The following is an 18,286-nucleotide window of genomic DNA, read 5'->3' on the forward strand; positions in this document are numbered from 1 at the left end:
GACTCAGAGGAGGAGGGGGATGTTGAAGAGCTTGCTGAGGGGGTTGGAGAGCTTGCTGATGAGAGCCCTCAGCCAGGCCCCTCGCACCTGGTCATGACGCAGACCCAGCTGTGTGAGCCTGACAGCGTGGATGAAGATGACCCACAGCTGGCCCTGTTCAAGGATGCCTGACGCAGGAGGCAGTCAATCAGGAGTAAACAGAGGAAGGCAATGGGGCACCTCGGAAGGAGGCAGAGAGAAGCCACGTCCTGAACTGTATAAAAGGGGAATGCGTGGGAGGGCTGGTTTGCTGAAGGCAACCGCTTGAATAGCTCCTGTTTCATGGTTCGTGTCTTGTTTGCTTTTGTGTCCATAAATTTGGTAGGCTTAGTTCCAGCCTCTTGCCTTCTTGTAAAAGGGGTTGTCCCTGCCTTTTCTGCAGGGCTGGTAGCAGGCTGGTACAGAACATTTGCCTACTTTGATTACATAAGCAATGCACGCAGCAAAGCTCACACACATAAGATAAAGTCTTTGCCCTTTAAGACTGGCACAATATAGATATAAGAAGAAAGAAAGCAGAAGTAGCTAGTATGTTCCCTTTTGGGTGTTTTCCCCAAGACACCATATGTTCACTTTTGGGTAGTTTGGGTGTTTTCCCAAGACACCAGCTGTTCCCAGGTGGGTTAGAATATTGGGGGTTTCCTTTGTTGTCCTTTCATGAGCCTGCATTCATAGGCCTGCAAGTGGCCAGAGAGAGAAGTCTTTTAAGTGGCCACAGACTACTAGAAAAAGTGGCATTTGATCACAAGGCAAAGAGGCATCGAGAAATGTTTCCCCTTTTGCATTTGATAGGGAAGGAGAAAGGGAAAGAGGAAAAACAAACAAAAAGAAGAAAAGAGGGGAAGGAAGAAGATGGAAAGGAGAATGAAGAGGGAAGGAAAAAGAGGGGGGGAAAGGAAGAGAGGAAGGAAAATAGATTATAATGAGAGGGAGGAAGGGTCTGAGGGAAGTCCTGCCTTAGCACTTGGCCATGAGCAGCCCTGCTGCCCTTTCACCATCCCCTTGTTCCCTCCTCCTGACCTCTCCTGGTAGTCTCACATCTTATCGCTGAAGTTGCCTTAGTTACAAAGCCGGGTCTCCTAGCAGGGAGACGGAGTAGGCCTCCCTCTGACCTACACATTTTGCCCTCCCACAACACCATGAGCAACTTGGCCAAGGAAAGTGAGCACAGCAGTAGCAGCCTTGAGGAGGAGGTAAGCGCAGCTGGGTGCCCCCTTGGGGAAGTGGGGCTAGGCTGGGCTGTAAGGTCCTTGAATTCGAGAGCTGGGAACTTGACCTCTGCTGCCCAAGGTTCTGGGCAGCCCGCGCCACCATTTGGGGCCCCCCACATGGCCTGATAGGGACAGTGAAGCTCCTCCATTGGACCATGTCTCAGCGAAGAATCACAACACTATCCCACAGCACAGGACCCTTTCCCTGGATCTGCCAGGCCAGATGCGGTTGTGATGGGAAATGTTCATGGAACGCTGTCACTAAGGCAGGAGTATGGATGGTGGTCACATCCTCCCAGGTGAACTTCTCCGGTCCATAGCCCTTCCACTCGATCAGATACTGAAATTGCCCTTTCAGCCAACGGGAGTCTCGAATACTGTCGACCTCATACTCTGGAGCGCTGTCTCCATCATGTTGTTCGGGTGGAGGGGTGTTCTGATCATCAGAGTGGACACGTCAGTTGTTCGGGGACCAACAGAGACTGGTGAAAGACCGGATGTACCAGTAACAACCATGGCTAAGTTAATCGATATGCGACTGGGTTGATGACGGCTTCAATAGGGAACGGTCCTAGGTACCAGTGGTCTAGTTTCTTGGTAGGCCGGTTTGACAGCAGGTTCCTGTTTGACAGCCACACCTGATCTCCTACTGTTAATGTAGGCATATCTCGCCTCGACCGATTGGAAACCTTGTAATCTGCCTAGGGCTTGTCTAATTGTCGCCGCACCAAGCGATGGATAGCCCGTAACTTGGTCAGATATTTATTAGCTGCAGGAACTGGCGAGTTGAGCTGTGAGAGGGAAAAAGCTGGGGATGATACCCCACATTGGCCAGGAATGGTGTCATCTGTGTGGAGGTGTGCTGTGGATTGTTAAACACAAATTCGGCCACCGCAAGATAGGCCGCCCAATTGTTCTGCTGCTGATTCACATAACAGCGCAGATATTGCTTTAGAATTCCAATGACTTTCTCGGTCCCGCCATCAGTTTTGAGGATGATGTCCTGATGATAGGCAGATTTTTACATCCAGGGCCTTCATCAACCTCTTCCAGAAACAAGCCATAAAATTGAGCCCCTTTATCTGAAACAACCCTACAAGATGTGATGTAGGTCTGGATGTCATGTCGTATTTGGGGCCACCAGAAAGTACGGGAGACCAAGTTCAGTGTCTTGAACAGGCTAAAATGCCCCGCCGCCGGGTTATCATGACATTGGCAGAGTATGAGCCCCCTGAGTGGCCCTCCTGGAACATAGAGCTGATCAGGATAGTGCAGTAGTCCATCCGTGATGGTCCATGGGAAGTCTGGCCCCAACTCCTCCCTTTGTTGAGCCACCTACGCATCATGCTGTTCGGCCTCCCGAATCCGAGCCCGTGCATCTATTGGCATCCAAACTACAGAAAAAGACTCGACAGGGAGAACTGTCCTGGGCAGAAGCTTATCTTCTATACGGGAAGATTTTGGCTTCCTGGACAGAGCATCTGCTTTGGTTGTGACCACTTGGTATGTAGGTTACATGGAAACTGGACCTAGCAAAAAAGAAAGACCACCAAATTTGTCGTTGGTTCAATTTCCGGGCGGTCTGCAAGCTTTCCAGATTCTTATGGTCCATCTGGTCTTCAATTTGATGCCGCACCCCTTCCAAATGATCCCTTCAGGCCTCAAATGCAACTTTAATGGCCAGTAGCTCCTTCTCCCAGATGGTGTAGTTGTGCTCAGCCGGATTCAGTTTATGCGAGTAGTAAGCGCAAGGGGAGAGGGCACCGCCATGCGCCATAACCTGGAGTAACACTGCTCCAATGGCAATGTCGAAGGCATCTGTTTCCATGACAAACAACTGTTGTGGGTCAGGATGTTTCAAGATGGGCTCCTTCATGAAGGCTTCTTTTAAAGCTTGGAAAGCCTGTTGTTCTGGGGTATCCCAATGAAACCAGGTCTTTTTCTGCAGGAGCCGAGTGAGGGGCGCAGTCATGGAAGCAAAACCAGGGATGAAGGTTCTATAGTAGTTGGCGAACCCAAGGAGTTGCTGGACATCTTTAATGTGACGTGGGGGTTGCCAACTATGCAGAGACTCGATCTTGCTTGGCTCCATGGCGATGCCCTCAGGAGAATTGCGATGACCTAGAAAATCAATGGTCATTTGATAGAACTGGCATTTCGCCAGTTTGGTATACAAACGATGATCTCAGAGCCATTGCAGGACCTGATGGAGATGCTGGTGGTGCTTCTCCCTCAAAGGGGAGTAGATCAGAATGCCGTCCAAATAGATCACGACAAACTGATCTAACAGATCCCAGAATATGTCATTCATGAAGCGTTGGAAAAATGCAGAAGTGTTGGTCAGCCCAAATGCCATCACTGCATACTTGAAGTGCCCATACCGGGTGCCAAACATGGTCTTCCACCCATCACCTGACCAAACCCTAACGAGATTGTAGGCTCCTCTCAAGTCCAATTTTCATGAAGATTCTTTCCTCCCAGAGCCGGTCCAGAAATTCAGAGATGAGGGACAGCGAGTATTAAGGGCAGTAATAGCATTTAATCTTTTGATAGTCATAGCAAAGCTCAATTCTCCAGACTTCTTTTTGACAAAGAGCACTGGTGCAGACCCTGGCGAACATGAGGGTTGAATAAAACCCTGAGCCAAATTTTTGTCCAGAAAGTCCCGCAACACAGCCAACTCGGGGTTCGACATGGAATACAAATGCCCCACTGGGAGAGGCGTGTTAGGAACTAAGTCAATGGAGCAGTCATATGGCCTGTGCGGGGGCAACTGATGAACACATAGATAGATAAGATAGATAACCTTTATTGTCATTTTTTTACTGTGGGCACAACGGCACACATCAAAAATGAAATTTAGTTGCCCGCTCTCAAAGTGAAACACATACATGACACACACCTAACCATACTATATACAACATATATATAGACCCACACCCCTACATTACATAACAAATAAATATTAAATACATCTTGACTATATAACGCAAGGAGGAAGCTTGATAAGTCACCAGTTCGGAGGGCAGGGAGACCCTTGGGGGACTCACCACCTGGCCGGCACAGACTTGGCGGGTGTGGCCCACACACTGTAAACTGGAAAGGTGACCAAGTTTTGGGACCAATAAATCTGCGGGTCATGCGTCCAGAGCCACGCCAGTCCCAAGACCATGGGGAAATGCAGGTCGGAGGTTATATAAAACTGAATAGCATCCTCAAGCCAGCTGATGGCCATACATAACGGTTACATGGCAGCCCAACCCAAAACGTCTTTTAGGTTGGGCTCAGGGCATTTCCAGACAGACGAGGTGGCTTTTGCGGGGCAGGCTCAGTAGTGAACGCCCCTTGTCGCTTCTTGGGGCAGAAGGCAGCCAAATGCCCAGGGTCTCCACAGTAAAAACACAACCCCCCCCGAACATCTATTCATTTCTGCCACCAATAGGCGAGGTCTGGCAGCACCTAATTCCATAGGCTCCTCCCACAGAGCTGGAGACTCACGCACAACTGGGGCTGCCCAGGTCTTTGGGGTGGCAAGACGACTCCTATGCTGCTGCAGCCAAGCGTCGATCCGCAAACAGAGATGGATCAACCCATTGAGATCTGGGGGGACATCGACCTAGGCCAGCTCCTCCAACAAGCCATCCTGGAAAGCGTCCACGAGTGCAGCTTCATTCCAGGCTGGATCCTGGCTAAGCAACCGAAACTCACTGATATATCCCTGGTGTCCGGTAGCAGTCTGTGTCTTAATGGGATTCTCATACTTCAGATGGATATAGTCACACACACATACCCCCAAATTATCCAACAACAGACTAGGTTGGGCAAGCAGGGGTGTGCCCTAAAGTGCTGCAGCACCACAGAGGAGACATATCATAAACCTCACTTTATCAAGTCAGTGGGGAAGTCAGCCGCTCTCAGGCTGATAAAGAGCTGGCATTGGCCCAGAAAAGCTGAAAACATCTCCAGAGTGCCATCGAATTTGTCAGGCACTGCAACTGGACACTTCCTTCCGGGTTGTGGAGCAGCAAGAGTGGAGGCTTGAAGCTGAGCCACTGGATACATTTGAGTTATACCTGAAGAAATATGCTTTAGATTGTGGATCATTGCAAATACCACAAAATTCCAAAGTGAGTACAATTCTTTCAAAGCCATAAGCGTGGCTTCGGTCCCAGGCCCGGAGTTGATGTTCAACGGCACGTTTTATTTTGTTCGTTTTGCTATTAGATTATTTTAGTCGGTCCGTTGTTTTTTCTAGTTTTTCTAGTTTTGCACTGGAGTTGGACTACCAAGCAATCAATTCTACAGTATGTACATTTATTTGTAATTCTTATTTTGCTTCCAAAGAAAACCACATCGACACTTTAAAGTCTCAATGAACTCGGGAAAAGAAACGTTCATAGTCATCCTATACACTTACATAAGAAGTCTCAGTGAAGTAAACACGGTTTACTCTCCATCAAAGCACATTCTAAAACTTCGCTAAAACGTCAGTTCGACAGAAGATTATCAGGGACCCTAAAAAGCAGCTCTTTCAAACAGCATGAGTCTACGGTCTCATCTGTTAGAACGAATACGGTCCAAGTAATTTTTCCCGGACCTTCTTTTCGTCGATGGGCGGAATTCAGAACACGTGACCGCAGAGACCTCCTTCGCGCTGTGCGCCTTCTCCCGCCTCCGCGCTTTTTCCCGCGCCTGCGCTCGTGCTGGTGAAAGCGTTAGGGAAGGGCGGCGTTTCTTAGAATGCTTCTTTGAGCGAGGGGTATCGGTGGGTAGGGAACTTAGAGAATTTGAGGTGAGGGTGGATGGCTAACGACACGAATTTCCGCGTTATACCCGGAGGAGATGAGAGCAGTGAAAGCGACGACGATGGCTGGGTTATCGGGTTCATGTCCCAGGCCCAGGTGAGAGGCGATGACGGCCGAGCAGGTGCAAAATTAAAGAGTGATTCGATTTCCTTGAGGGAAGCCAAGGCGCGTGCTTAAACCAAGCAGTTGCTTCTTTTTGCTCATCACCTTCCAAAAACTTTGTTGTAGTAATAATTTTGAAAAGAAGGTGAAGTTAGAACGGAAAGAATAGCAAATATAGATTAGGCCCAAGATCATCCAGCGCTCTTCATGGTTCCTCATTTCCTAATTTTAAATCTTTATCTGCTACACATGATTTTATTATTTTCAGGGTATTTAGTGCATGCTAATTGTAAATTAAATCCGATGAGCACGTTGCATGTTATTCCCACGTCATAATTGTGATAAGTATTTTGGAATACAGTAGGTAAATGATAAGTCATTTACCCTCAAATTTGCTTAGTTTGTACAATACATATGTACAAGTATGTGTGTTGATAATACTGGTTGCATTAATGACCAATGCATTGTATCAGTTCAAAGTTTCAGACTGAAAAACCTAAATCACACTAGTCCAGTTATTAAGCTGATTTTCTCAAATTTTATATATTTTGTCTTCTGGAATGAGAGACTGTGCTGTCTTAAGCATTTTTGTAAATCCCACACTGCACAGTAGTGCTCTTCTAAATAACTAGGCCTATAATTTTGTTATAGGATATCAGTAGTTTCACACAGTACTAATGAGACATTGAGATCAGTAAGAAAACAGGAGTGACTCCAATTGCAGTGGCTATTGGTTGAATGCAATGATAAACCAGCCTTATACTTGTGGTATGACATTCTAATTAAGAGCCAGTTCAGTATAGTGGTTAGGACTGTGTGATCTTGGGCCAAACACTTGTCTTTAGGAATGGCAGTGGGCAGTGGTATATATGAAATCTTGGCAAGAAAACTGCAGGAACTTATCTAGGCAGTTACCAGAAGTCAAGATTATTCACTCAAAGGTTGCCCCTCCCTTCCCAAAAAAGGTAGAGAGAGAGGGTTCTAATGGCATTTGAATCTCATCCCAATTTTCTCTTTACAAATGCTGGCCAGTGCATTTTGACTAGCTAAACAAATATTTTTGCTTTAATCTCTTTTCTGAATGTATACAGTAATCATCGGTGCACCTACTTTTTTATCACACAAAAAATACAGGTGTACAAAGGTACATTAGTGATTAAAAAGTAATCTTAGAAGAATCAAATATTCTTGAATTTCGTTTTAAAAATGCTTGTGTTGTAACTCATGGAGCAGTTCATATAGCACTTCTGCTAATAATGAACTAGTACATTTATATATTGTAGCATAAATCTTTTATTTATCTAGTGTTTAGATGAAATCTTGCATACCCAGGATAAAAATGAAATTTTCAAAAAAGCATTAACTGCTGGAAACATGTCTGTCATTGAGGAACTCTTAAATACAGGTATGACAAATGAATTACCAGATAAATTTAACACTTTTTGAAAGTTCAGCCTTTAATGAATATCTGTATTCCTTGTCCAGGCACAGAATAATTGTATTTAGTTAAATACTGTATAAGGTCTTACCATGTACTTTTTCATCAAATTTCTACTTTTTGGTTTTTGTGTTTGGGAAGGTATCTCATTGGAAAACAGCTGTCTTCTGGCAAGAACAAATAGGTTAGGACCAGAATACCAATTTATCCCTTTGTCAGAATCCATTTATATCATATTCATAAATGGAATGTTTCAAACATATCCCATGGATTCTGTCATCTCCCGAAGAGAAGAGGATAGATGTGTATTGAACCGGCAATAGGCATTTCAAAGGAAAGGAGAAGCCTTTTGAACTGGGGAAACAAAAGGGGGGGGGTTAGCATCTGGGTTTTGTCAGCAATAAACAAAAGGGTCCTAACTTCCTCTTTCCCACGAGATGGATGATACGAGAGGAAGGATGGGGGGGGACTGACCAAATGGGGATTAAGGGGGGTTAAACCGGGAACTCTTTATAAGGGTTTACATTGTGGAAATATTAAGCCCTGTCTCATTTCCTACAACCGAGCACGTCATAGTAAAGATTTCTTTTGGACTAAAATCCTGACTCCAAGAGTTTTTGTCTTCCTAAGACGTGGTTTGGGGTGGGCCCTGACATTAGACAGGGCTTGCAACGAAAGTCAACCTGGGAAGAAGAACCTTACCGGGGGACTTTGCAAATAAATATGATGTCTGACGATGAAGCAAGAAGGGAAGAAAGCCCCACGGAGAAGGAGCCTTCCCCCCAGCCGAACTCCCAGAAACATTGGGAAACTGAGGCATCATATTCCTCCTGGGAAGAAACGGCGGAGCAGCACGAACAAAAACCCCGGTGGTCGATGGGCGTTGGAAGGAAAAGTGAGTGGAAAAAGGCTTCGAGAGAAGTGACCCTGAGACGGAGCGACCACCAACCGGAATGGAAACAAGAGATGGAGAACTCCCCGCACGCCAGTGAGGAAGAGCGGATTCTGGAAAAAGCTATTGACTTGATGAAAACAACCCTGAGCTCACTAAGGGAGGAGAGAGCTGGAAACCACAACACCTGGGGTCGCAACTGGAGGGGTAACGGAAGGGACCCAACACCTGAAACCCCAGGGCTGTCCAATGGAACAGGAGCCGCTGACTCAGCGGTACCCACCCCCCCCAGACCCACAGATGGGGATCGAGATGAGGAGCGATACACTCCGCGGCGCAGACAACGATCCAGCCAAAGATTCCCACCCCTGGAAGCAAAATTCAAGGGGGAGCCATCACGACTGGGATTTTTCCTAACCCAAGTCCTCAGCTACATGGAAGAGTACGGACGGGACATCCCCAGTGACAAAACACGCATCCGAATTGTGCAATCTGCCCTGGACGGGACGGCCGCAGACTGGGTGGTGAACCTGCATGACTCCAACGCCCCAGAACTCAACGACTTCAACCGGTTCATGTCATCCTTGAGGCGACGATTTGAGGACCCTTTGGCTGACCGGAAGGCCCGGGAGAGAATCAAGACGGTGAGGCAGGGCAGGAGAACAGTGGCCGAATATACCCAAGAATTCCGAGCCATCGCCAGCAAGCTGAACTGGCCAGAAGACATCCTCCTCAGCCATTTCAAAGACGGTCTAAACTACGACCTGTATGACGCTTGCCTGCCTCGGGGAGACCCCTACCATCTCGATGACTGGTATGTCCTGGCAGAGGAAGTGGAAATAGACCTATTGAAAAGACAACGCAGAGGAAAATCATGGGGCCGCCCGCCACTCGAGCAAACACGTGAGGGGGAAAACCCACCGGCCACGGCTAAAAAATCAAAGAGATGTTTCAATTGCGGGAGAGAGGGCCACCGTGCTGCAGAATGTCGTTCGAAAGCCCCTCCACGCAAAACAGAGGCACCATCTTCCAAAAAGCTGGGGAAGTCTCAAGGCAACCCAAAAGAATCTTCCATGAAGGGGACAGAGGCTGTAGAGTCCACAATTTCTGCCAAAACCTGGGATTGGACTCCGGCCTACACTGCAGGGGCGGTGGACACCTCGGAAGACAGCTCAGAGGGAGAACTTTTGGTAAGTGGACCTCTTCCACCCATACTTAAGACAGTAACAATATTAGCTTCCTCTGCACCAAAAGCCAATGAAATAAAAGCTTTGATAGACTCTGGCTGCATCCGCTGCCTCATCAGCCCAACACTGGTGGAGGAACTGAGCATCCCAGTGAGGAGGCTAAAACAACCAATCTCCTTCAGTCAATTAGACGGGTCTATAGCAGGGGGGGGACCAGCTACCCTAGCCACTCTACCACTCCACATGTCCCTGGGGTCCCATGAGGAAGACATAACATTTATAGTGGCCCCAGGCATGGCATGCCCAATGATTTTAGGACTGGAATGGCTGAAGAAATGGAACCCCGGGATAAACTGGAGGACTGCAGAACTCAACTTCCCAAAAGGGGAACAGGAAAACGTAAAACCCCCAAACACCCCCCCAACCCAGAGGGAGGAAAAAGCAGCAGTGGGGGAAGAGAAGGGGCTAACAGAGATACCGGAGGAATACAGGGACCTGGCTGAGGTTTTCAGTGAGGAAAGAGCAGATGAGCTCCCCCCCCACCGCCCCACAGACTGCACCATAGAATTCAAACCTGGGGCAAAACTCCCAAAACCCAGGATGTATGCCATGAGCCCAAGGGAAATGGCAGAAATGGAAAGATTCATAAAGAAAAACTTAGAAAGAGGATTTATTGAGCCCGCCAAACCCAAAGTAGCCGCCCCGGTCCTGTTCAGGGAGAAGAAGGATGGTTCCTTTCGTTTGGTTGTAGATTACCGGAACCTAAATACAATTAGTGAATGTAATCTATACCCCCTTCCCCTAATGAAGGATATGCTATCCCACCTATCGAAAGGAAAGATTTTTACCAAACTAGACCTGAGGGAAGCATACTACCGTATTAGGATTAAGGAAGGAGACGAATGGAAAACTGCATTCAACTGCCCAATGGGGTGCTATCAATTCAAAGTATTGCCATTTGGACTGCAAGGGGCCCCCGCAGTCTTTATGCAATTAATTAATGACGTACTGAGAGAGCACCTATATAAGGGGGTCCTGGTTTACCTCGATGACATCCTTATCTTCACAGAAACCAAAGAGGAACATATCAAACTAGTCAGAGCAGTCCTGAAGAAATTGCGAGCTGCCCATTTATATGCTAAATTATCGAAGTGTGAATTTCATAAGGAAAGAATCGACTACCTGGGATATCGCATATCCCCAGAGGGCATCGAAATGGACCCAGAGAAGGTCAGGGCAGTACTAGAGTGGGCACCCCCCCGCACACGGAAGCAATTGCAAAGTTTCCTGGGGTTTGCAAATTTCTACCGCCAATTCATCCCTGCATTTGGCCAAATAGCCATGCCCCTCACAAATTTGTTGAAAACGAAGGGGGGGTCACCCGTGAAGCCCAGCCAGCCTCTGAAATGGTCAATGGAATGTCAAGCAGCATTTGAGAGGCTAAAGAGACTCTTTTCTGCGGAACCTGTACTTAAACACCCAGATCCCAACAAACCTTTTGTAATACAGGCAGATGCGAGCGACGTAGCAGTCGGAGCCGTATTACTACAAGAAAATGATGAGGGGGCATTGCAACCTTGCGCATATACATCCAGGAAACTTACAGAAACTGAACAACGATGGCCAATATGGGAGAAGGAAGCATTCTCATTAAGGTGGTCATTATTAACTTGGCGTCAATTTTTGGAAGGAAATAAAATACCTTTCCAAGTCTGGACTGACCACAAAAATTTAGAAGCACTAAAAACGCCCAGGAAGCTCACTCCTAAGCAAGCCCGCTGGTCCCAACACTTTCACCGATTCAATTTCACTCTCAAACACTTACCGGGGGGAAAGAACTTCCTGGCAGATGCATTATCCCGCATGCCCCAATATAACAGCACAAGAGTTACTGACTTTAAACCACTTGTACCGGAACAACAACTGGCAGCACCAGTCACCACCAGGGCACAAGAAAAAATGAAACCGAAGGTAGATAGCCAAACTGGAATAGAATTCAAGAAATCTTTGGAAAGTGATGAATGGTTCCAGAAAAATAAACATGTGTGCACAATTAAAGATGGACTGCCGTGGGTGGGGGAGAAGCTATATATACCTGCCACACAGAGAATCAATTTCATGCAACTGTGCCATGATACAAAATCAGCAGGACACTTTGGCTTTGTAAAAACCTTACACTTAACTAAAAGGCAATTTTGGTGGCCATCTATGAAAAAGGACATAGAAAGCTATGTGGGTAGCTGTCAAATTTGCGCAATGGCCAAGAGGTTACAAGGGAAATCGCCAGGACTGTTACAACCAGTGGCGAATCCCTCAGCCCCATGGAAAGAAATAGCCATGGATTTTATTGTGGAACTACCAGAAAGCAACGGAAACACCGTTATCTGGACTGTTACTGATCTGTTCTCTAAGCAAGTCCATTTCATACCTTGCCCAAAAATTCCTACTGCAAAAACATTAGCAAAACTTTTTGTACAACATATTTACAGATTGCATGGAGCACCACTACGCATCATATCTGACAGGGGGGTGCAATTTACCTCAGCATTCTGGAAGGAATTTTTATCTCTGTTAGGAACCACCCAAGGACTGACATCTAGTCATCACCCTCAGGGTAATGGTCAAGCTGAAAGGGCTAACTCTGTACTTGAACAATATTTAAGATGTTATGTACATTTTCAGCAGAACAATTGGACAGACCTGCTGCCTTTCGCAGAAGTGGCATATAACAACGCAATTCACTCCAGCACAGGTTACACTCCTTTTCAAGTAGCCACAGGCCAGAGCTTCAACCCCATACCTGACCTAACCCCAAAAGAACCGGTAATTCCAGAACTAAAGGAATGGATTGCTCAGTTACAATACACCTGGCCTATTGTCAGAAAAGCATTAACAGAGGCTAGATTAGCACACAAGACACAGGCAGACAAGAAAAGATCTGATCCCACACCGTTCAAGGTGGGAGAGATGGTATATCTGTCTACAAAATACCTTAAGTCTCTCCAACCCTGTAAAAAACTAGGACCAAAATACATTGGACCTTTTCCAATTAAAAGAATCATAAACCCAGTAACAGTTGAATTAGAACTACCTAAAAATCTTAGACGAATACACCCAATCTTTCACTGCAGTCTAATAAAGAGAGAACAACAATCTCCCCTACGAACAAAAATTCCACCACCACCACCTCCCATCATGGTGGAAGGAGAACAACATTTCGAGGTGAAGGAAATTCTGGATTCCAGGAGACATCATGGAACAACTCAATATCTAGTGGCTTGGAAACACCTCCCCTCCTCAGAAAATGAATGGGTCAGCAAACACCACGTTAAAGCACCAAAGCTGCTTAAGAGATTTCATACAGAATATCCAAACAAACCGAGTTAACATTTACACATGTTATTTTTTCTTCTCTTTTCTTTTCTCCCCCTACAGATGGACACACCTTTCTTCTAAGGAGAGCGGACTGTCAGAATCCATTTATATCATATTCATAAATGGAATGTTTCAAACATATCCCATGGATTCTGTCATCTCCCGAAGAGAAGAGGATAGATGTGTATTGAACCGGCAATAGGCATTTCAAAGGAAAGGAGAAGCCTTTTGAACTGGGGAAACAAAAGGGGGGGTTAGCATCTGGGTTTTGTCAGCAATAAACAAAAGGGTCCTAACTTCCTCTTTCCCACGAGATGGATGATACGAGAGGAAGGATGGGGGGGGGACTGACCAAATGGGGATTAAGGGGGGTTAAACCGGGAACTCTTTATAAGGGTTTACATCGTGGAAATATTAAGCCCTGTCTCATTTCCTACAACCGAGCACGTCATAGTAAAGATTTCTTTTGGACTAAAATCCTGACTCCAAGAGTTTTTGTCTTCCTAAGACGTGGTTTGGGGTGTATATGAAGTAAGATTTCTGATAGGTTAATAATAGAAAAAAAAGAATAATAAATATGCTCCAAGAACAAATACTAGAATTGACTTTTTTTTCTAAGTTGGAAAGAAACTGAAATCTTGAACACTTCATAATGGAAGTGAATTACATATTCTGGCAATCAGAAATCTTGACTATGAGACATTAGGTTAAAATGACCCACCTTATAAATATTAAAGAATTGAATTAGTTCAATTTTCCTGTTTTGATACTTTATATGAATAATTGTCTTTTTATGTGTATAATGAAAGTGATAAATATTTGTGATAGTGTGCCGTGAATGTGCATACCAGTAAATTACATTTGCCGACACATTTTAATTTCTGTGAAACAATGTAGTTTTTGACTTAATTGTATAAATGAATATTATAATGGCATCTTTTTTGTTTTATAAAAAGTAAAGCTCTTTTGAAATAAAGGATATTATCCTTAATTATATAGGAATATAAATTTTGTAATGTTTGCAGATACTACAGAAATCAAAATTCCTTATTGGTCTTCTACTCATTTGGTTTCTATGATTTGTAGCAGATTGGTGGGTGAAGGACAGAATGATCTGATATTTATTATTTCATTATCAATCAGCAGTGCAAATCAGAGTTGCCTGAACCTGAAATGGGTGGCAAATAAAATAGATAAATTGACTGACTAAAATATTGGTGTAAAAATATTTAAAAATATTTATAATTGGTTAAATGTAGCCAGCATTACGCAGATATAAGCCACCCAAATTGGGTTTTGTTTTAATTGTTAATGTAACTTATCTTCTGCATTTGGGCATTAGGGTTTAATTTGTTTTCAATTTCTGTATTTGTGCATTTTGATATTTATGTCACTGTTCACTGCCCTGAGTCCTTGGGGAGAAGGGCGGTATACAAATCAAATCAAATCAAATCAAATAAATAAATAAATAAATAAATAAATAAATAAATCAGTCTGTCACAGGTTTGTTGGTAGCCTGCTGTATTTACATGCTATGAAGTGAGGGGTTGCTTATTTGGGAACCTATAGTTATTAAAGGAAAAGGCTGGTCTAGAGTAGACAGCTATTATAGAAATCAGAAACTTGAGGGTTTTTTTATTCAGAGCATCACTGGGGAAACTAAATAGTGGGTTATTTTTAAATGAACTTTTGGCAGAGCCATATGTAAGATAGTGGGTGACCCTATGCGTAATACCTCTGCCTAATCCATTTTCTTGTGTAAAATTCTATAATAGAATATGTATTACAGATTTATGTTTTATTAAATGTATATATAAATGTTACAGGCATAAATGTAGAATCTAGCCTTAAGTTTGGATGGACTCCCCTCATGTATGCAGCTAGTGTTGCGAATGTGGAACTTATGTATCTCCTTCTAAGTAGAGGTGCAAATGCAAGCTTTGAGAAGGGTGAGTTTTTATAAATGTACAGTTTCAAGGATGTAACATTAAATGTTCTGTATAATAATAAAAAAGAAATGTTTATTTAAAGAAACAGTGAGAAGGAATGGTAGAACCTGAGGGCAGAGTCAAAAGACCAATCAGCCTAGAATCTCTACGTAGCCACAAAGGGACTAAGTCCAACCCCTCTTGAATTCTGTTGACCCTTATCCAATGTCAAGATAATGCTAATCAATAATTGAGTAATTAGTAATAAGTCAGTTTAATTAGAACTTCATGTGTTGTCCTGATCTTTCATGCCTGATAGCTAGAGAAACAAAGTTCAGCTCTTTGGGATCCATCCCCTCTGTACTGAGAATAAAACAAGCTGGAGAAATGAAGTTTGGATTTTCAGGATCCCAGCTTCTTTCTCTGCCCAGCACAGGAGTCTGGTGCATGTAGGACATGGGTGTCAAACTCATCACGTGATGTGTCGCGACGTATCGCGACTCTTTTTGCATTGCTGGCAATGGGGTGGATGCAGCTTCAGTATGAAAAAACCAGCCGGCAGTTTGACACCCCTGATGTAGGACAGGGGAAATTCTTCAGCAGGTACTATGGTTCCCCGAAAATAAGACCTTTCCCAAAAATAAGACCTAGCTTGATTTTTACGTGTACACCTAATATAAGCCCTACTCCCAAAATAAGCGCTAGTTAAGACCTTGCCCACTCCATCCCACCGTCTGGTTGTACAAGGTAGGGCGAGGTGCACACATAAAAATCAAGCTAAGGTGGTGGGGTGGAGCTACACCCCACACCTGCTTACCTCAGGGCCCTGGCAGCCAGGCCTCCCACCCCCTGACACTTGCCTTGCCACACCAGCATCAGCCCCCGTGTCCACTTCTGGTTGCTGGCGGTTGCTGCTGTTTGCAGGAGACCACATGGTGCTGCCGCTCGCAGGCACCACAACACAACATACCATGTAGTGTCCTGCCGCAAGGGACTGAGCAGCTGCAGAAGTCAGGCAGTGATGCGACAGGTGTCAGGGCATGGGAGGCCTAGCTGCAGCAGTCCTAAGGTAAGCAAGCAAAACATCCCCCGAAAATAAGACCTAGTACCTCTTTTGGATGCAAAAAAAAAAGTAAGTCCAGGTCTTATTTTCGGGGAAGCACAGTAGTAGCATCTTGCAACCTTCCCTGATGGCTTCCCTATTGACTTTCTAAGCGAGTCAGCAGAGAACATTGCAAATGGCAATCGTGATTGTATGGTACTTGGCAACTGATTATAAGTGTGAATAGATTTTCTAAGCTGAAATGTGATCACATGACCTCATGGATATTGTAATAGTCATAACTTCAAAGACAGTTTGTGAGTAACTTTTTCTGAATCCCTTGTAACTTCACAATTGTTAAATGACCAATCGTAAGTTGAAGACTGCATGTTATCTCCCGAGTAGAGGTAGCAAACCTCCATGTACCCATTAAAGGAGAACAAAGTCAAGAGCTTGCTCTGTCTCTACCTTCTGTTTGCGTGCACCCCAGAAAGGACTTGTTGATTAACATGAGATAAAATTCTAAGATATGTCTTGGCTTTATTCAACTGTTCTGTTTTACGTTTTTGGAAATCTTGGTATGAGACTAACAATGAAAAATTCATTTTACAATTCAGTTATGTATTGTGTTTGTAATGAGTATAGTTTTTGTATTTATTATGCCTGATTTATTCTACAGATTTAACTTGTTTCTTAACAATTGCTGTTTAGATGATTATTCAGTATTGATGGCCGCATGTACTGCATCTGGTTCAGAAGAACAGATTTTAAAGAGTGTAGAACTACTGCTTTCAAGGAATGCAAATCCTAATGTTGCATGCAAGTAAGCACACTATATATGTATATATATATATATATGTATACATGTATGTATACGGAAAGAGAGAGAAAGAGAAAATATATTTAAAAATGATTGCTGAATACAGCTAATTAACTAATAAAGTATTACGTTATTCTTTTTATTGGATATCTACTGTTATCTTTATTAGATCTTTTGTTTTTTAACACTCACTCCCAAGTTCATTTGACAAATGTCTGACTATTTGTAATGTATTTATATGTAACGTATTCTGTATTATTCATAAAGATACAGATAATTGCATCTAATTGTGTCTGTCTATTAGAGCAGGGCTTTTCAACCTTTTCACAGACTGTACCACCTTTAGGACATGACAATATTCCAGTACCACCAGTGGCTTAGCAAGGTGTCAAAAAAAGGAAAAAAAGTGATAAAGTATACCTACTTACCACACTTTTAATGGGAAACCTGTGCCTGTTTCTCTGACATTAATCTTTGCACTTGCTGAAGAGTGCTTACTGATAGAATTAAGTCAGATTCCAGCTGAAGATAATTCCTTTCCTTAGTTTTTATGCATGTTGATGAAGAAAATGCCTTGTTGCACAAGTATGTGTAACCAAATGGCAGTAAGGCTATGATAGCTTTTTCCTCCCACTTCCGGGTACAGTTTTCCAGCTTGGCTCCAGAACTCGTTCAGTGTTTTTTCATTAAAAAGTTCCTTCAAATTGTAGTTCGACGTCAATTCCAGAAGTGCTTCTTGATCTGGGGAGGAAAGGTCAGAGTTCACAACATTGTCCATAATGAAGGGCGATATGAAATCCTAGTATCACATTCTCTTGACATGAATGGAAAATACAATGCAAACTCGGTGTGCAATTTTTCCAAATGATTTTTGATAGCAGTTCCAATGCCTTCAGTGTCAACAATAGAGTTTAAAGTCTGACACGTTGGGAAATGATGCAATATTTCCTTTTTTTTTCCTTGTCCTATCCACAGGGAGATATTTTTTTTTGTGAGAGGCACCAACTTTGTCTTCCATAACACACATTATGACCATGGCCCTGTAGCGACCGATTAAGTTCATTTAGCTTTTTAAATATATCAGCCAAATAGGCAAGGCAGGATACCCAGAAGACATTTTCAAACTTTTCTGCTATGGGTGATAAAACATTCGTCAGGAACAGGTGCATTTCATCTCGCTAATCTTTCACCTCTTGACACCCCTTCTGTGTGAAAGAGAAGAGTGATGTGCTCAGAATCCAAATCCTTGCATAATTGCTGGAATAAACGTCCATTCAATGGCCGGCTTTTGATGAAATTTATTATTTTTGCAGCATCCCCCAAAATCTCATGTAACACTGGGCTCATCCATTTAGGTGCAAGTGCATGTCTATGCAAGATACAATGATTTGAAACAGTGGAACTGTTTCTTGCCTTAGCTCGTGCTATCATCCCCGAAGCTCTTCTT

At 44.0% G+C, this 18,286-nt stretch overlaps 1 protein-coding gene across 1 annotated transcript in view; it reads left to right on the forward strand.

Moving 5' to 3' along the window:
* The first annotated feature begins 6,025 nt into the window (after nt 1-6,025).
* ASZ1 (ankyrin repeat, SAM and basic leucine zipper domain containing 1) overlaps nt 6,026-18,286 on the forward strand; it is a 61,483-nt gene continuing 49,222 nt past the window's right edge. The window contains exons 1-4 of the mRNA XM_083366727.1: nt 6,026-6,151; nt 7,463-7,562; nt 14,876-14,998; nt 16,731-16,842. Of these exons, the coding sequence (XP_083222853.1) occupies nt 6,053-6,151; nt 7,463-7,562; nt 14,876-14,998; nt 16,731-16,842 (434 nt within the window). The 5' untranslated portion in view covers nt 6,026-6,052. The remainder of the gene's footprint in view (nt 6,152-7,462; nt 7,563-14,875; nt 14,999-16,730; nt 16,843-18,286) is intronic.

Source organism: Vipera ursinii (assembly GCF_947247035.1).
Source record: "Vipera ursinii genome assembly, chromosome: 6".
Taxonomy (NCBI): Eukaryota; Metazoa; Chordata; class Lepidosauria; order Squamata; family Viperidae; genus Vipera; species Vipera ursinii.